This window comes from Atta colombica, unplaced genomic scaffold (genome assembly GCF_001594045.1).
Source record: "Atta colombica isolate Treedump-2 unplaced genomic scaffold, Acol1.0 scaffold68, whole genome shotgun sequence".
NCBI lineage: Eukaryota > Metazoa > Arthropoda > Insecta > Hymenoptera > Formicidae > Atta > Atta colombica.
The window spans coordinates 375,449-392,383 of NW_017259559.1; the positions used below are offsets into that span (position 1 = coordinate 375,449).

The 16,935-nt window shown below is 31.4% G+C and overlaps 1 protein-coding gene and 1 pseudogene across 1 annotated transcript; both read left to right on the forward strand.

Annotated features, from left to right (window-relative positions):
• The first annotated feature begins 276 nt into the window (after positions 1 to 276).
• LOC108692246 lies at positions 277 to 2,374 on the forward strand (annotated as a pseudogene).
• A 108-nt stretch (positions 2,375 to 2,482) lies between these two features.
• On the forward strand, positions 2,483 to 12,159 carry LOC108692247 (probable tyrosyl-DNA phosphodiesterase). The gene is given in 9 exon segments (XM_018200420.1): positions 2,483 to 2,520; positions 5,696 to 5,794; positions 9,624 to 9,630; positions 9,710 to 9,944; positions 9,947 to 10,412; positions 10,508 to 10,734; positions 10,737 to 11,046; positions 11,651 to 11,852; positions 11,989 to 12,159. Coding segments are annotated over 9 exon segments (1,755 nt in total).
• Positions 12,160 to 16,935: the final 4,776 nt, after the last annotated feature.

Genomic DNA, 16,935 nt, shown 5'->3' on the forward strand with positions numbered 1-16,935 from the left:
TTACTACTAAAAGCAATACCATCCCGATCCTATTTATATACAGATATTTTATTGGAATATACTAGATATTATTTACTCAGTCGTCTTTCAGATTGCATTTGAAAATCTGAAACAACTTAATTCTTTCGAAGATTCTTTCGAGATAAATTGTGTGATAGTCATGATACTTGGTAGTTAATTTATTAAAACACAATTTTTTTCAATTGCAATAAAGTAACGAAGATGTGAAGAAAAAAAAGACATAAAAATCAGGAGAAACAAGATAAATTTAAGCAAATGGACGAAGGAGCTCAGGCACTTTCTACAGTTTTGACTGACGAAGAATGAGAGTTTGAAACGTGACAAGGTTAGTATAATGAAGAATGAGTTCATGAACTTTAAATTGTAAAAAATAAATGCAATAAATATAAATTTTTTATTAGACAAAAAAGAAAAGTCGGGAGGCACCAGAAGGTAGCACTTCCGATATAGAAAAAATGAAACAGAAAGCAATGATTTCACAAACAATCAACAAAATATCAGCGATTCTCGAAGCAGTTTAAAAAACAGTGAAAAAGATTTATATTCAATAACATCTGGAATGAAATATTTCATGCATACGTATCAAGTTTTTGATTCTAAAGTTAAGGAAGAAAGCTAGAAAAATGGCTATTCAGATAATGAAACAAATTGGGTACGCAATAATGATTGTGGAACCAGGAAGGTTTGCAACGAAATATGCTTCTTCAGCACCTTATCATTTATTTTTTAGAGTCGAAAATTCCGAAGAAACTTATAATCAACAATTCTCCATAACTTTTTCTGAGATTCTCGACTGTAGTCTTGGAGAAATTGTTAATAGTCTTCATTTAATTTTTACTGTAGATGTCAGGTGGTTATATTTGCAGTATATGTTAGCTGGTCAATGTACCGACATGACAATTTTGTATAAACATAGAATATGTCCATGTCATGAGGAATTAAGTAAAAACATTACTGTAATAAAGGTAAATGGACACGAGTTCTCGAGCCATCATACGAACATCATGATCTTGCAATATAGTAATGGGATTAGGGTGGTTGTCTCTACTGCTGCCTTATATTCTGACGATTGGAAAAACAGAACACAAGGGTCCGTTAAGTACGCATAGATATTTCTTGTTGTCGTATGATCTTTGTCTATAAACATCTTTTTATTATGTCCTGATTAGATTATGGATCTCGCCTCATCTGCCCTGTCAGAATCCGCAAATCCTGATGATGGGGAATCTCCAACGGATTTTAAAAAGGATCTTGTGCGAAATCTGAGTAAATAATCTGAACAACCGGCTTTGACGCAGTGGATACGTGCAGTGCAGATGACGGATTTTTCTGATATAAATGTGTTTCTCGTTGCTTCTGTTCCCGGAATTCACGAAGCTGACGAAGCCGACTTTTGGGGACAGAGGAAATTAGCATACGTTCTATCGCGCTTTGCCACGCTGCCGTCAGATGCACAGTGGCCTATAGTAGCACTGAGTTCCGGTGTAGGCTGCTTTCGTTCAAAGTTCGAAAGTGGGTTGTACAAGACATAACTTGGTGTATGTCGAAGGAAACTTCTAAAGATTCAAAGAATCCTCCACATTTTCAGTTTATTTATCCGTCAATAGCGAATTATAAGCAAAGCTTTGATTTTCGAGTTTTAAGTACCCCCTTGTTGTACAGTGCAGAAAATCATTTTAAACAACAGTGGCTAGAATCATATTTATAGTAAGTTACAATTATTTATTTTTATTTGATTTCAATATTTACGCTTATGTTTTTATATCTTAGAAGTAATCCATTTTTTCTACAGATAAAATTTTATATTTATTTCTTAATTTTTATAGTCAATGGAAAGCTACGCGAACAGGACGAGATCGTGCGATGCCTAATATTAAATACTACACAAGAATTTCTCCCGATTCGAAAAAAATTCCCTGGTTTTTGTTTACCAGTGCAAATCTGAGCAAAGCTGCATGGATCAAGCAAATAATATGGTTATAGTATAGGGAACTACAAGGCCGGCGTCGTATTCATATCAAAATTTATCGTAGGCACTATATTATTATTTAATTTCTGACATATTAAAGAATTAATAATAATATCAAATTAAAGAATGTATATTACGGAGTTATGTTTAAGATATGTATTTTAGTTCTATTAATATTAACTATTACACTTCAAACTCGTTTGTATTTAGACTGTAACAACATTTCCTATTGGGATTGGGGGACATTTTTCCTATGAGAAGAAGATACAGACATTCCAATATTTCCCATACGATCTTCCATTAAGCCAATATGAATCAGGCGATAGTCTTTTTGTCAACGAATTTGTCAACTCTCTAAAGTTTAGGCGTGCAGGCAAGAAATAAAAAACGTTTTAATACCTCCGGTTCATGAGACCGCATGAAGTCATCTCTCGAGCTGAAGCAGTTCATGCAGCTTGTGCATTCAACATATTTTAGCGCGAAACAGAAATCATGAGTGGTTCGGTTGGGGCGAGTGTACTTAAAATCACGTAAGGGATACATAAATAGAGTGCTCAGAATACTCAAAAAATTTTTTTAATTTAACATTTTCATATATTACATATATTATATACATAACATATATTATATAATATATATATGATATAATACTTTGGTATTATCGAAAAATTATGCGTATACTGGTATTATGAAAATTCCTGTTGAATACTTATCATCCAATACTGATATTTGGATCTCGGTTTTGCGTATAGCACTATAGAATATCGGTTTTTAGTCTCTGATTTATATAATATTGGAAAATTAATATATTGATATATTACTGTTATTTTATGTATAATTGTAGCAAAAAGTGAAATTTGATTTTGACGAATATATACCGTTTTTATGTGGTTTGAATAATAAAGATTGTATATAGAATCTTATCATTTACTCATAATTAAAATGCTGAAATGTACTTTTCAATTTCTATTGTTAATTATTTCTGAAAAAAATGAAAAATTTTTGTGACTGTATCTCAAATCTAATCTTAAAATCTTTATATTTTAAACTCTTATAACTTCAAGTTGCTTTACAGTGAAGTCGATTTCGGATTTTGTTATAGTGTCTGAACTTATGTAAGAATAATCTGTAAAATTTTTATTAAATTTCTAATATTTTAGAAATTTATGGTATTAAACATTCTTTTTGGACATTTTGATAATACGTTTTATTTTTCTTTTCCTGCAGAATAAGATTGTAAGTGCTGTTGAAAAATATAAATCTTCTTCTTTTGTTAAAAAAGAAGATGTAACAATAATTATTGAATGCATTTGTAATTCAGTCAATTTTAAATTGTCGTTTATGTTCACTGCATGAATTCACTGTGAATCCGTTCTGTTACTAAAACCGCATGGAGTATTGGAGAAACGGAACGTACCCTGCACTCTATGCCATGCACTAAATACTCATGCGCTTCATGCAAGAAAATAAAACCTAGTCGTTGACAACCATACGACTAAAAATTCCTACGACATTGATTGCCTGTGCGACTATTGTAAATGAAACTTAAAGAAGCATGGCAGTGTCTCGCGTCTGTCTTATTATAAGCTGTGTTTAATGTCGAGACACTGTCTCATGTCTCCAGAATGACTATCATGATGCGAACGATTTTCTTCGATTACTCATTCTCGCACACAGAATACGTAAAGAAATTTAAGGAATTTCCATTCCGAGACTTATGAATCCTAGTACTGGGAAGTCATGAATTTTTTTCTGCGTTACAAGACTTGTACACATTTTCAACTCATTGTGACATACAAGGTAATAATAATATTCATAAAATTTTATGTGCTTATTAAATCACTTAAGTAATAAGTTAATAAGTAACTTATCAGCTTGTTACTTGGGTAGTAATGTACTTAAAAAAAGCGAACTCTGGAATGTTAATTACATTACATTAAATACCAAACATTCTGTACTAAAAGATTTTTAGTTAATAAACTGAAGAAAGCTCTGTTAGATGTCTAGTTGATTCACGGTAGAATTTATCCATGAAAAAATGCGTACCATTGATGCATTCTTAAAGCGATTTAAAAAGTAGCCATTTAATTAATTAAATGTTAACTTTATTTGATATTTAATTCGACATAACACTCTAGAATTTTAAGATTTCATTAACATTCTCATATAATTTTCCAACGTTATAATTTATTAGGTGTACAACTTTGTTTTCGCCGTTTTTTTTCCGAAATTCGAGGTTTTATTGTAAAAAACTGGTTATACATTTATGATTCAAAGTATTGTCCATCGCTGGCCACTACTTTCTCCCATCTTTCGGGTAGCGTACGAATCCCGCGTCGAAAAAACCTGGTCATCTTTTGAGGCTATCCACGAATCGATCCAATTTTTTACTTCTCCATAAGACCGGAAGTGCTGGTCAGCCAGGCTGTGTGCCATTGATCGAAACAAGTGATAGTCAGAGGGAGCAACGTCTGGAGAATACGGTGGGTGGGGTAGGACTTCCCATTTCAACGTTTCCAAGTATGTCTTGACCACTTTCGCGTCAACATGGGGTCGAGCATTGTTATGCTGCAAAATCACTTTATCGTGTCTCTCGTTGTATTGCGGTCGTTTGTCTTTCAATGCTCGGCTCAAACGCAATTGCGTTCGATACCGATCGTCTGTGATTGTTTCAGTCGGTTTTAACAGTTCATAATACACTACGCCGAGCTGGTCCCAAATACAGAGCATGACCTTGGACGTCAAAATCACCGTTCTTGAAGCGTTGAAACCACTCACGACACGTTCTTTCACTAATAGCGGCTTTACCATAAGTATTTGAGAGCATTCGATGAGCCTCAGCCGCAGATTTCTTCATATTGAAGCAAAAAATTAAAACCTCTCGCAAATGACGAGAATTTGACTCGTAAACTGACATTTTCAATCGAGAATAACTTTATGATGCAGACACAAATCGACTAATGTTTCTATGGGGTTATGTTGACAGATGCCCAAGTTTATTGTATGACGTCTATGATCTATTTATTTCGACTACCACTTACCGCTAAAGCCATCTATAGGAAAACGGCGGAAGCAAAGTTGTACACCTAATAATATTATAAAAAATGAATAATTTGTATTACACTATTACACTATTACACAATATTAAAACAATATTAAATAAGAATTGACAAATCCCTACTTGGATTTCTTTTGTAATTACATACAAATTATTTATTCTGCAGAAATTCCAACAAGAAAATAGAGAATAATAAATAACTAGAAGAATATGTTATACATATATTAACGATTGTGAATTCGTTGTCATCAAAAAATAAATAAAAAAACGATAAAAAACGGTAAAAAATATTAAATGATATTTAATATTTTTATTTAAAGATAAAAGATAAGATAATAGAAAATGATACTTTGTACAAACTTTATCAATTCTTATATTTTTCCTTTGTTGTTATTATTATGTAGGAAGCATTATCATATATACACAGACATTGATACATATATACACAGACATCTCTATTCTATTGGAATATCTTAGAAATTATTTACTCAGTAGTCTTTCAGATTGTACTTGAAAATCTAAAACTTAGGATTTTTTCGAGATAAAGTGTGCTATGTAATTATAATGATTGATAGTTAAAAATTAAAAATTAAAAATTAAAACATAATTTATCAAATGCTATGCTAACTATTAAAAAAATTTAAAAGAAAAGAACAGCAGAAGCAGGATAAATTCAAGCAAATAAACACAGAAGCTAAGATATTTTCTACTGCTTTGATCGACAAAGAACATGAAAGTTCGGAAAGGTTAGTGTAATAAAGAATGAGTTTATGAACATTAAATTGTCAAAAATAAATGCAATAAATAAAAAATTTTTCATTAAACAAGAAAGAAAAGTCGGGAAAGTATCAGAAGCTAACATTTTCGATATAGAAAAAATGCGACATATAAGCATGGAAAGCAATTATTGCTCAAATGAAAATCAGCAAAATATTGAACGTTCTCAAAGCAGTTTTAAAAACAGAAGAATATATAATTGAAGATGATATTATATATAAAATATTAGAAGCATTATTTTTACTGATTGGGAACGTTAATTTATAAAAAATTCGTATTATCATTACTTTTTTAAAAAAATAACATTATTTATTTGTTATTAATTTTAAAAAATAATACGTTATCGTTACGATTATTTAGAAGATAAGGATTTGTTATTTGTTTGTAATAAATTGGTTTATGTTGAAGTAAATTATTATAGATAATAATAATAATAATAATAATAATAATAATAATAATAATAATAATAGTTAATAATTAAGATTTATTATAGTTAACAATTATAATAATTAATATTAAAACTTAAAATTCTTAGATTTCTAAGCGAGTTCTGTATACTTTCTGTATACTCAAAGTATACTCAAATTTCTGTATACTCAAATATACTTCTGTATACTCAAATAGTCAAGTCTGCAGAGATAAATTTTGAGCGGAGAATGTTATATCAATTTCTAGAGAGGCAATATTATATTTCACACAGAGTTTGTAATATCTGACGACGTCGTTAAACTGAAATATAAAACCTGCTAATATGCTATATTATCAGATTGATAGTACTGAGAATTTGCAATTCCTTCTCAGTTTCTGTTATTAGTCTGTTGTCAGATTGTGCTTTGTGCGCATGTACTGTTCGATTGGTTTCTGTCATCAATCTGCTGTGTGATTTACATACTATAAATAAAAATTTGGAAAATAGGTTTGGAATAGGTTTGAAATAGGAAGTAATTTTTTGTCTTCAAGGAGCATATACAAGCGCATATAATAATTTATGTAATGGTTTTTTTTGAAAGAAGTACGCATACTAGACGCTTTTTTTATCTTTTTTTTAAATGCTGATTTTTTTTAAACATAATGCTAATATAATATAAATTGAAGATGTAGAATTGAAGAATAAACTTTGCATAGATAAAACAAATTTTTTTGCAAGTTTTTTTAATTGTATCGTATAGCTTAACATTTTCTATTTAAAATGATTTCTTTATCATTATGTTACAATTTTTTTCACTGAAGTGTAACTATTTGAAATAAATAATAAATTTTCAGGTCTTTCTCTAAAAACTTGTATCTAATGTTGCCGCCGATATTAACCTGAAGTATACCACGGGGAAGACCTTACGCGGTCGGATTTAGATCTCCGTGTATGTGCGTGCGTGCGTGCGTGCGTGCGTGCGTGCATGTGCGCGCGCGTGTGTGTGTGTGTGTGTGTGTACATATGCATTTTCGTTAGCCTAAAATTAGTACATATTCAGGCGTAATTAAAATCTGATACTATCATCTCTATTTTGAATAACGTCCATTTTATATTAATATACCTCCGTATTGCGAACTGTGGAATAGTACGCCAAATTTGACGGAGCGCTTCCGCTAGCTGTTCCAAATTTTCTAATTGCGGATAATTCCGTCATAATTGACGACCAATTGTATCTCATATGTTTTATTTATTGAGATCGAGACTCATTAGAGAATGATATAAAACAATATAGTTCTCTCTTAGAAATCAGATAAGAAACGGACTTATCTTAATGCATGATGATGCACGTTCTCTCACCGCAAACATTATGCGACAATTTCTAAGAGAGAATCATATTGCTTTTAAATGATTTAAATCGTTTTTAACGAAAGACCTGCAAATTCATTATTCACTTCAAATCGTTTCACTTCAGTGAAAAAAATTATAGCGTAATGATTAAAAAATAATTTTAAGTAGAAAATGTTAAGCTGTACAATACAATTAAAAAAACTTGCAGAAAAAAATTTGTTTGTTATCCGTGACATCCGTACACACCAAAGATTTTTAGAAAAGCATTTTAAAGTTTGAAATTTTTACTTTCGAAATCGGTAATTGATATTTCGATATAACTGATTTTTACAGAACTATACAAACAGAAATGGACATCAGTCACGTCTGAAAATTTTATAAAGGTCTGTGGCATGAATTAAAAATCGCATTCAAATGTGGTTTACAACATTCGAAAGAATGAATCTTTACCTTCAATTTGCTTTTTTATTGAACGTTGTACAATTTTTTTTTCACCGAGTTATTCAACATTGAAGTAAAAGGGACCATTTTTGTTTCAATATTGAATAATTCGTTGAAAAAAATCGATAATATGTTGTTGCATTTAGTGCATTAAATTCAATCTGCGCACTTTGTATACTTTGAGCATAAATTCGTTAAAAATGTCATATATTTTAAACAGATGGGATACACAAGACAACTAAATAAAAAATACAAGAAGATATTTGTGATTATACAACATGCTTTACTATTCCTCTACACTTATGTATCATGAAATAAATACTAAGCCTTTTACAGTTCTACAATAATCATTTTAGGTAGATTATAATTTATGATAGCGCTACTTACAGCGGAAATATATCGATTCAATTCACAATAATTTCATTAATATCAACAGTAACTGAAACTATAACAGAATACTAATATAACATAAAAGCATGTAACAGAGTAGTTGTGGGAAAATTATCTCCTATTTTTTCTGACTTCTGCGGCGTAAATCCCAGCGTAGCGTATTTGTCGGAGTTACCCTATATATATAGAAAATTTTTAATTTTTTCTTCATTATGAATATACTATTGATTGCGATAAATTTTCAATTATTTATACTCGAAAAATTCTAATAAGTCAACAAAGAATAATAACATGTTACAAGAATTCTATACATAAATTCGCTTTCACAAAAGAAAAATGAAAAAGGAACAATATAGGAATCGATTACATTCTTTTTTAACATAAAAAATAAAACAATAGGTTACAATAATATCTTGTAAAAATCTTATCAATTCTTATCTTTTATTTTTGATTGTTTACTTTAAACTTGTTTGTTAGTATTATAATAATCGATCTTACAGATCCTACATATAAAGTGTCTGGTAACTTTTGACGTAACGCTCATATGTTAGAACGGATTTAAACTGAGAAAAATTCTCTCTCTTTTTGCAATTTTCGCAATAGTGAACAAAATATTTTGAAAATTGTCAAATTAGCGGCTAAAATGCAATAAAATAACTTTAAGATTACTTTCAGAGAATTCTTTAAACATCTTAAAGATATTTCGCAAAGAACTCTTAAAGATATCTGTTTTATACGTCAATTTTAGACATTCTGCTCATAAGGTAAATAAAAATAAAAAAACAATTATGAAAATTGCAAAATGATAGAAGATTTTTTTATTCAACTTAAGTCCGCCCGATCTACACATTAGCTTTATTGAAACTTACCGGATATTCTGTATATAACATTCAGATATTCGATGTTTTATTGCAATACTCTAGATATTATCTACTCAGTCGTCTCTAGGATTGCATTGGATTGGAAATGTGAGACAACTTAGGATATCCTCACTAAATGTGCAGTGTAAACAGTTGTTATGATAATTAGTAATTAAATAATCTACTAAAACACAATCTTTGTCTATTACAAAAAAATTTGAAAGAAAAAATAAGAAGTCATAAGAAATCAACAATTAGCACAGAGGAAGGTAAATTTGAATAAATGGCTGCAGGAACTGACACACATTCTAAAGTTTTGACTGGCGAAAAACATAAGAATTGGGAAAGCAACAAGGTTAGTGAAATTAAGATAATAAGATTATGAATTTTAATTGCGAAAGGAAATAAAGCAATAAAGATAAATTTTCTATTAGACACGGAAGAAAAGTCAGGAAGCATCAGAAGGTGGCTCTTCTGATTCAAAAAAGAATAGACAGAAAAGCACAGAAAGCATAAATAATTGCATAAATGACCAACAGGATATCAACGACATTCAAATTAAGTCTAGAAACAATGAGGGAAATACAAGTTTAAATATATCTATAGAGGAATATCTGAATACATATCAAGATTTTAATTCAAAAAAATCAAGAAAAAAAGTTAGAAATAAGGTATTCATATAATGAGACAATTTGGGTATCCGGTAATACTTGTAAAACCAGGAAAGTTTGCGATGAAATACGCTTCTTCAGCACCTTATCATTTATTCTTTACGAGAATCGAAAATTCCAAAGAGACTCATAATCAACAGTTCTCTATAACATTCTCTGAGATTCTCGATCGCAGTCTTGGAGAAATTGTTAATAGTCTTCATTTAAATTTTATGATAGATGTCACATGGTTGTGTTTGCAATATCTGTTAGCTGGTCAACGTATTGATATGACAATTTTGTACGGCGAAAGATTAGATCATGAAAAATTGAGTAACAACATTACCATGATAGAAATAGACATGCCGACCAAGTTTGGTTGTCATCATACGAAGATCATGATCCTGCAATATAAAGATGATGGAATTAGGGTGATCGTCTCCACTGCTAATTTGTATTTTGAGGACTGGGAAAATAGGACACAAGGGTATACTAAATTTTTTTTAAAGATATTTTTGTTAATGATATGATGTGTGTCTATAAATATCTTTTTTATTATTTTTTTTATTATTTTTTGGTTAGATTGTGGATATCGCCTTATCTACCCCGTTTGCCAGAATCTGCAAATCCTAGAGATGGAGAATCTCCAACGGGTTTTAAGAAGGATCTCGAGCGATATCTGAGTAAATATAAACAATCAGCTTTGACTCAGTGGATATATGCAGTGCGGAGAGCGGATTTTTCAGACGTGAATGTGTTTCTCCTTGCTTCTGTTCCTGGAATTCACAAAGCTGTCGAAGCCGATTTTTGGGATACAAGAAATTGGCGTACATCCTATCACGCTATGTTACATTGCCGCCAGATGAACAGTGGCCTATAGTTGCACAGAGTTCTGCTGTAGGCTGCTTTGGTTCAACTATCGAAAATTGGTTATTGAAATACATAATTCGATGTATGTCGAAGGAAATTTCTATGGGTTTAAAGAATCATCCGCAGTTCCAATTTATTTATCCATCAATAGAAAATTATAAGTAAAGTTTTGATTGTCAAAAGTTAATTGCCCCTTTACCTTACAGTGCAAAAATACATTCTAAGCAACAGTGGCTAGAATCATATTTATAGTAAGTTACAATCATTTATTTCTATTTTATTTAAATCTTTCTGCTTATATTTTTCTTAAGAGTAATTTGTTTCTTCTAAATCCAGAATTTGAATATTTATTTAAAATTCAATAGAGAAAACGGTTCAAGAATTTAATAAATTAAATAATATAAAATCAGGCTACGATCACTCTGGATGAGTAAAACTTTTTTATAAATAATTAAATTATATACAACAAAATTCAAACAGACGTGATCATCGGTCATTCTCAATGTTAAAATTCGAAATATTACTGATAATGGCGCAAGAACGCTAGCAAGTTAATAATCAAGTAAAAAAAATGTAATAGATTGTTAAAATGATCATGCCAACTAATAAGTATAGTGGAAAAAAAAGTCATAATAGAAAGGAAAGAAGGAAGGGAAATTCATGATATGGGTAAGAATTGTATAAGTAATAGATACATCAGGGAAAGGTTCTATACAACTTTTCGGATCGAACATTATTAAAAACCACGAGTATTTATTCAATCATTATAATTTAATTGTTTATAAAAAAGTTTTACTCCTCCAGAATAAGATAGCCCCATTTTATATTATTTAATTTATTTCTTAATTTTTATAGTCAATGGAAAGCTAAGCGAACAGGACGAGATCGTGCTGTGCCTCATATTAAATCCTACACAAGAATTTCACCAGATTCAAAAAATATTCCATGGTTTGTGCTCACCAGTGCAAATCTGAGTAAATCCGCATGGGGAAATGGACGACTACATTATTATATAGGAAACTATGAGGCTGGCGTCATATTTATACCAAAATTTATCGTAAGCATCATATTATTATTTTAATAGTTTCTGATATGTTAATGAGTAGATGGTATATATTATGGTATATATTATTGTGTTTAAGACATATGTTTTAATCGATTAATATTAATTATTATATCTCGTTTATATTTAGACTGGAACAACAACATTTCCTATTGGGGACGGAGATGATTCAGTCGTTCCGATATTTCCGATTCCATATGATCTTCCATTATGCCGATATGAATCGAGTGACCGTCCTTTCGTCTGCGAATTTCTTAACTCTCTGGCAGATAATTTTTCAATTGATAATGGAAATAAATAATAGCGATAAATGATGATATCAATCAGAGCATAAGAGTCAAACATAAGAGTGACAATAACGTAAGCGAAGAAGCTGTTAGGAAACATAAATTGAACAACGCAAAAGAATTTCTTTGAAATGTTGATATTTCTTTTACGCGTTTTGCTTTTCCCGTTTGCACTTTTTACAAATTTCGTTTAAGTTTCTATCAATTTCTTGTTTCTCCTTTCACTTATACCTTATTATCGCCTGGAAAGGAATTTATTCCTGTGAAGTAGCGAATATTAATCATCGGAGAAATATTTTGCGATATCATAGTACAACAATTTGCAAAGAATTTGTATCAATACATGTTTTCAATCTATTTATTGTAATTTTTAAGCGGCAGATTGATCAAATGTATTCCTATGCGAAGATAAATGGCGAAGATAAACGGTGATGATTTCTTGTTAAACGTTATTACATTAAAAGAAAAGATTGACTGCAGCAACCAATTTTTGGTTACAGCAGCTAATTTTTGGTTGGCCTATCTGCAAACCTATCTGTCAACATACAATTTCGATAGGAATAATAATTAATGTTGAAGAATTCTTTAATATTAAACAACTTAAAGACTAGATTGTAAAATAAGAGTCAGCTATTGCAACCAAAAGTTAATTGGTTGCTGCAATTAATTAAAAAGTATATTTGTGTACATATACATAAAATTTAATGTACTTTTCATAAAATTTTATTAAAAGTAATTAGTAGTACATTTCATAAATTTAATGTACACGTTCGTTACATTTGAATAATTATTGTAATTTAATTTTCAGTTAAATTATTCATACTTTTAATTTCATTCATAACCATCAGCTTCATTACATTTACATGTAATGTAAGCTCGTAGTTACCTTTTTAAGTGTACTTCCAATAAGCGATTCAGTATATAGTGAGTCTCATCTTTGTTTAACATTGGCAAACAAGATATATCTCTTGTTGGAAAGCATCCATCAATAACAGCGAACGCTTACTCAGGTCACGTTTGTATATTACTGCCAGTTGATTGCCAGTACTAAAAATTTTATATATATATTCTCGTTACATATACTATACTGTACTATCTGTACTAACTAGTAGTAATATACGAAAATGACTTCAATTGTTGAGTCCGCTGAACGCAGCCAATGTCGTAGAAATATTAACTGTTTTTAGTCATATGGTTGTCGCAGTCGCGAGAGCTCTTGTACGGAGTTGAAGACCTGTTACAATAAGGCAAGCCGTAAAAAATTGATCAATCACAGTCGAATCCCTAGCGGAAAAATTTCTATATCAAAGTACGCCAAAAAGTAAATACATGATTTAGAAAATACAGAAGTAATTGAGCGCAAAATTCTACTCCTATGCCAAAGTAAGCCGATGCATGTCTTTGTATGCCAAACTATGGCAAACTACGCCAAAAAGTACGCTTTTACACTCCTGTTTAAAATAACATAATGATATTTTGAACTTATTTAGCATATGTATGTTGCTGTCATGATGGATTAAAATAAATTAAAATTCCATCGTAGCACGGGTACCTTATTGGGAGTACAAATTAGTTCGGTCCATTTCTCTAAAGATAGCTCCAGCTGTTGTGAAGAGATTTTTTGATTTTCTGCTTTAATTGGAAGAAAAGTGCGGCTGAAGCCCAATGAATGCTTGTCGAAGTTTATGGTGACACTGCTCCAACTGATAAATCATGTAGGGAATGGTTTCGAAGTTTCAAGGATGGAGATTTCAGCGTTGAAGACAAGCCTCGTTCTGCCAAAAAAATTCGAAGACAAAAAATTAGAGGCATTACTCGAAGAAGATCAGAGTCAAACGCAAGAGGAACTTGCAGAATCATTGGGGATAACTCAATAAGCCGTTTCTGTACGATTGTGAGAGCCATGGGAATGATTCAAAAACAAGGAAATTGCTTTATGAACTGAAACATTGAGAGACATTGAAAGGCGATTTTTCACTTGCGAACAGCTGATTCAAAGACAATAGAGAAAAGGTTTTTTGCATCAGATTGTGACTGGAGATGAGAAGTGGATATTCTATGACAACCACAAGAAGATAAAATACTACGCTAAACCCGGTCAATCGTTGCCATCGACCTCAACATCAACACTATGGCCGAACATTCATGGTTCGAAGATCATGCTCTGTATCTGATGGGACCAAAAGGGTCTTGTTTACTATGAGTTGCTGAAACCTGGCGATTCCATTACGGATGATCGGTATCGGCTACAATTGATTCGTTTGAGCTATGCATTGCGAGAAAAACGACCGGAATACGAGCAAAGACATAACAAAGTTATTCTTCTTCATGACAACGCTCGGCTTCATGTTGCTAAAGTCGTAAAAAAATATTTGGAAACGCTCAAATGGGATGTTTTACCGCACCGTATCGTATTGCTCCTTTTGGTTACTAGTTGTTCCGAAGGATGCAGCAAGTTCACTTCTTTCGCAGAAATCGAAAATTGGCTCCAAAATTGGATCACCTCCGAAGACGAGTCATTTTTTCGAGATGGAATTCGAAAATTGCCTGAAAGATGGGAAAAAGTAATAAGCAATGATGGACAATACTTTAATTGATCTGTTCATTCATTTTGTTTTGAAATAAATGCACAAAAAAACCGAACTAATTTGTACTCCCAATAATATTAAAGCACAACTTTTAGGGCTCATTTCACATGCGAAATGCTGCGCTTTTTATATTCTTTCCTAGGTGGTTCTTATTTAAGAATTTATGTATCTCCGCCGTAGCTCTCTATTAGCGAAAATGCATAATGCTCACGAATGAATAAGAATAATTCCGCATAAGAAGGTGTAGAATGGCGTACTTTGTTACAAACGGAAGAATTAAAAGGTACTCTCTAAAAATGAGTGTATTATCAGTGTATTATTACTGACATCAGTGCTACACTCATAACTGATATAATCATCAGCGAATATTTACTGTTTTTTTTATTATATGCAAATCTTGATAACAATTTGAAAAAATTAAAGAGACCAAATAATTTCCGAAAACTCATAAATGTCAATTAATCAGAAAAAAATAACAACATTAATGCAGAACTGAAAGCGATAAGATCGCAAAATACACCATACATATATTTATGTTACGCGAATACCTAAGCTGTCGCCCAAGGCTGATCAACAAATTAATTTTAAGAAAAAAACAGGCACCATTTCGCGCCAAAATTATAAAATATGGGGTAATTTCCCACGCTAATCTATCTAAGATCGGACTCGCGATTGACAATGATTACTCTGCATGCAATAACCTTAAAACTGGCTCAACACTGTAAACAACTGTTTACCTAGCTATATTTTTCTGCGAAATAACAAAACTTACCATTCATTTAGAGTAATCTATCAGCCGCCTTAAAGAAAAATCATTCTTTTTCTTCATGAAATTCTTAAACGATGTATTCTAAATCATAGTTTTCCAATCTTTTTTGGCTCATCTCCTCTTTCGCGAATAAACTGATAAATCAGGCAATCGACAAACTATCCCTAAATAAACAAAAAGAAAATTACACAGAAACAAATAAAAAATATTACTCACATAGTGCTCCGTGCACGAAATCATGCACGAATATCCGCGTTCTATTAATAAATCTAACAAAACATGCATAAATGCATTTATTCTGATCATTTTGTACAAGAAAACATTAATCGAAAAAAATTGCACATAATAAAAAAAATCTTACATATCATACAACCTAAATCAATATATATGGAGGGTTGACATATTTGATTCTTATAAAAATGTATAATTGTAATACTTATATAATCAAGTGAATGTTTAAGTGTTTAGAAAATATTTAAGAGATTAAATTTCTCTGGCGTCTCTGGTTTTTTTATCACTTGCTCCCCCCTTCTGCCCTTAGGATTAGCAACGCTCCCGTAGATCTTCTTAGCGCCCACCAGGGGTGATAACGTCCACGTTGGGAATTAAGGTCCTCAAGATCAACAATAATAACACTTAAAAAAAATCATAAATCTTGGATGACGTAACAACATGATTCCTAGAATTGCTTCCTAGAAAAAGGGAATTACATCCTTTTTTTGAGGTATAAATATAGAGACCTGCGGAAGCGTCAGAACAGAAAATCTCGTGAAGTAATATTGGGTGTGGGAAAAAGTTCGTGGCGTTTTTCCCGCTAGATGACATTAAATGCTCAGCAGTCGGCAACACTAGACGTGCGTTTAAAAAGTGACATTTTAACCTTTGTTTAATCTTTGTTTTGAGCCGAAAAAGATTGAAATCGGTGAAGTGGATCAAAAGTTATTTTATTTTGAAAATGGAAATAAATAAGGAAAAAATTCACTACATTTTGCAGTATCACTACGATAAAGGCAAGAATGCTGCAAGAAGGCTTGTGAAAAAATTTGCGCTATTATTATATACAGTGAAGATACTTTATCAAAATCAGCAGCACGGAAATGGTTCGTTCACTTTCGTGCTGGAAATTTCGATGTGATCTCGCTCCGGTTGACCAATCACTGAAAAGTCCGATGAAATCATAGTAAAAGTCGAGCGTGATAAGCATGTAAGCACTGTGGAAATTGCCAGGGAACTAAGCATCGACCACAAACAGTTTTAAATCATTTACACAAAACTGGATACAAAAAGAAGCTCGATGTTTGGGTTCCTCACGAGTTGAGTGTTAGGAACATGATGGATCGAATTAACATTTGTGATACGCTACTGAAACGAAATGAAATTGAGCCATTTCTGAAGAGAATGATAACTGGTAATGAAAAATGGATCACCTACGA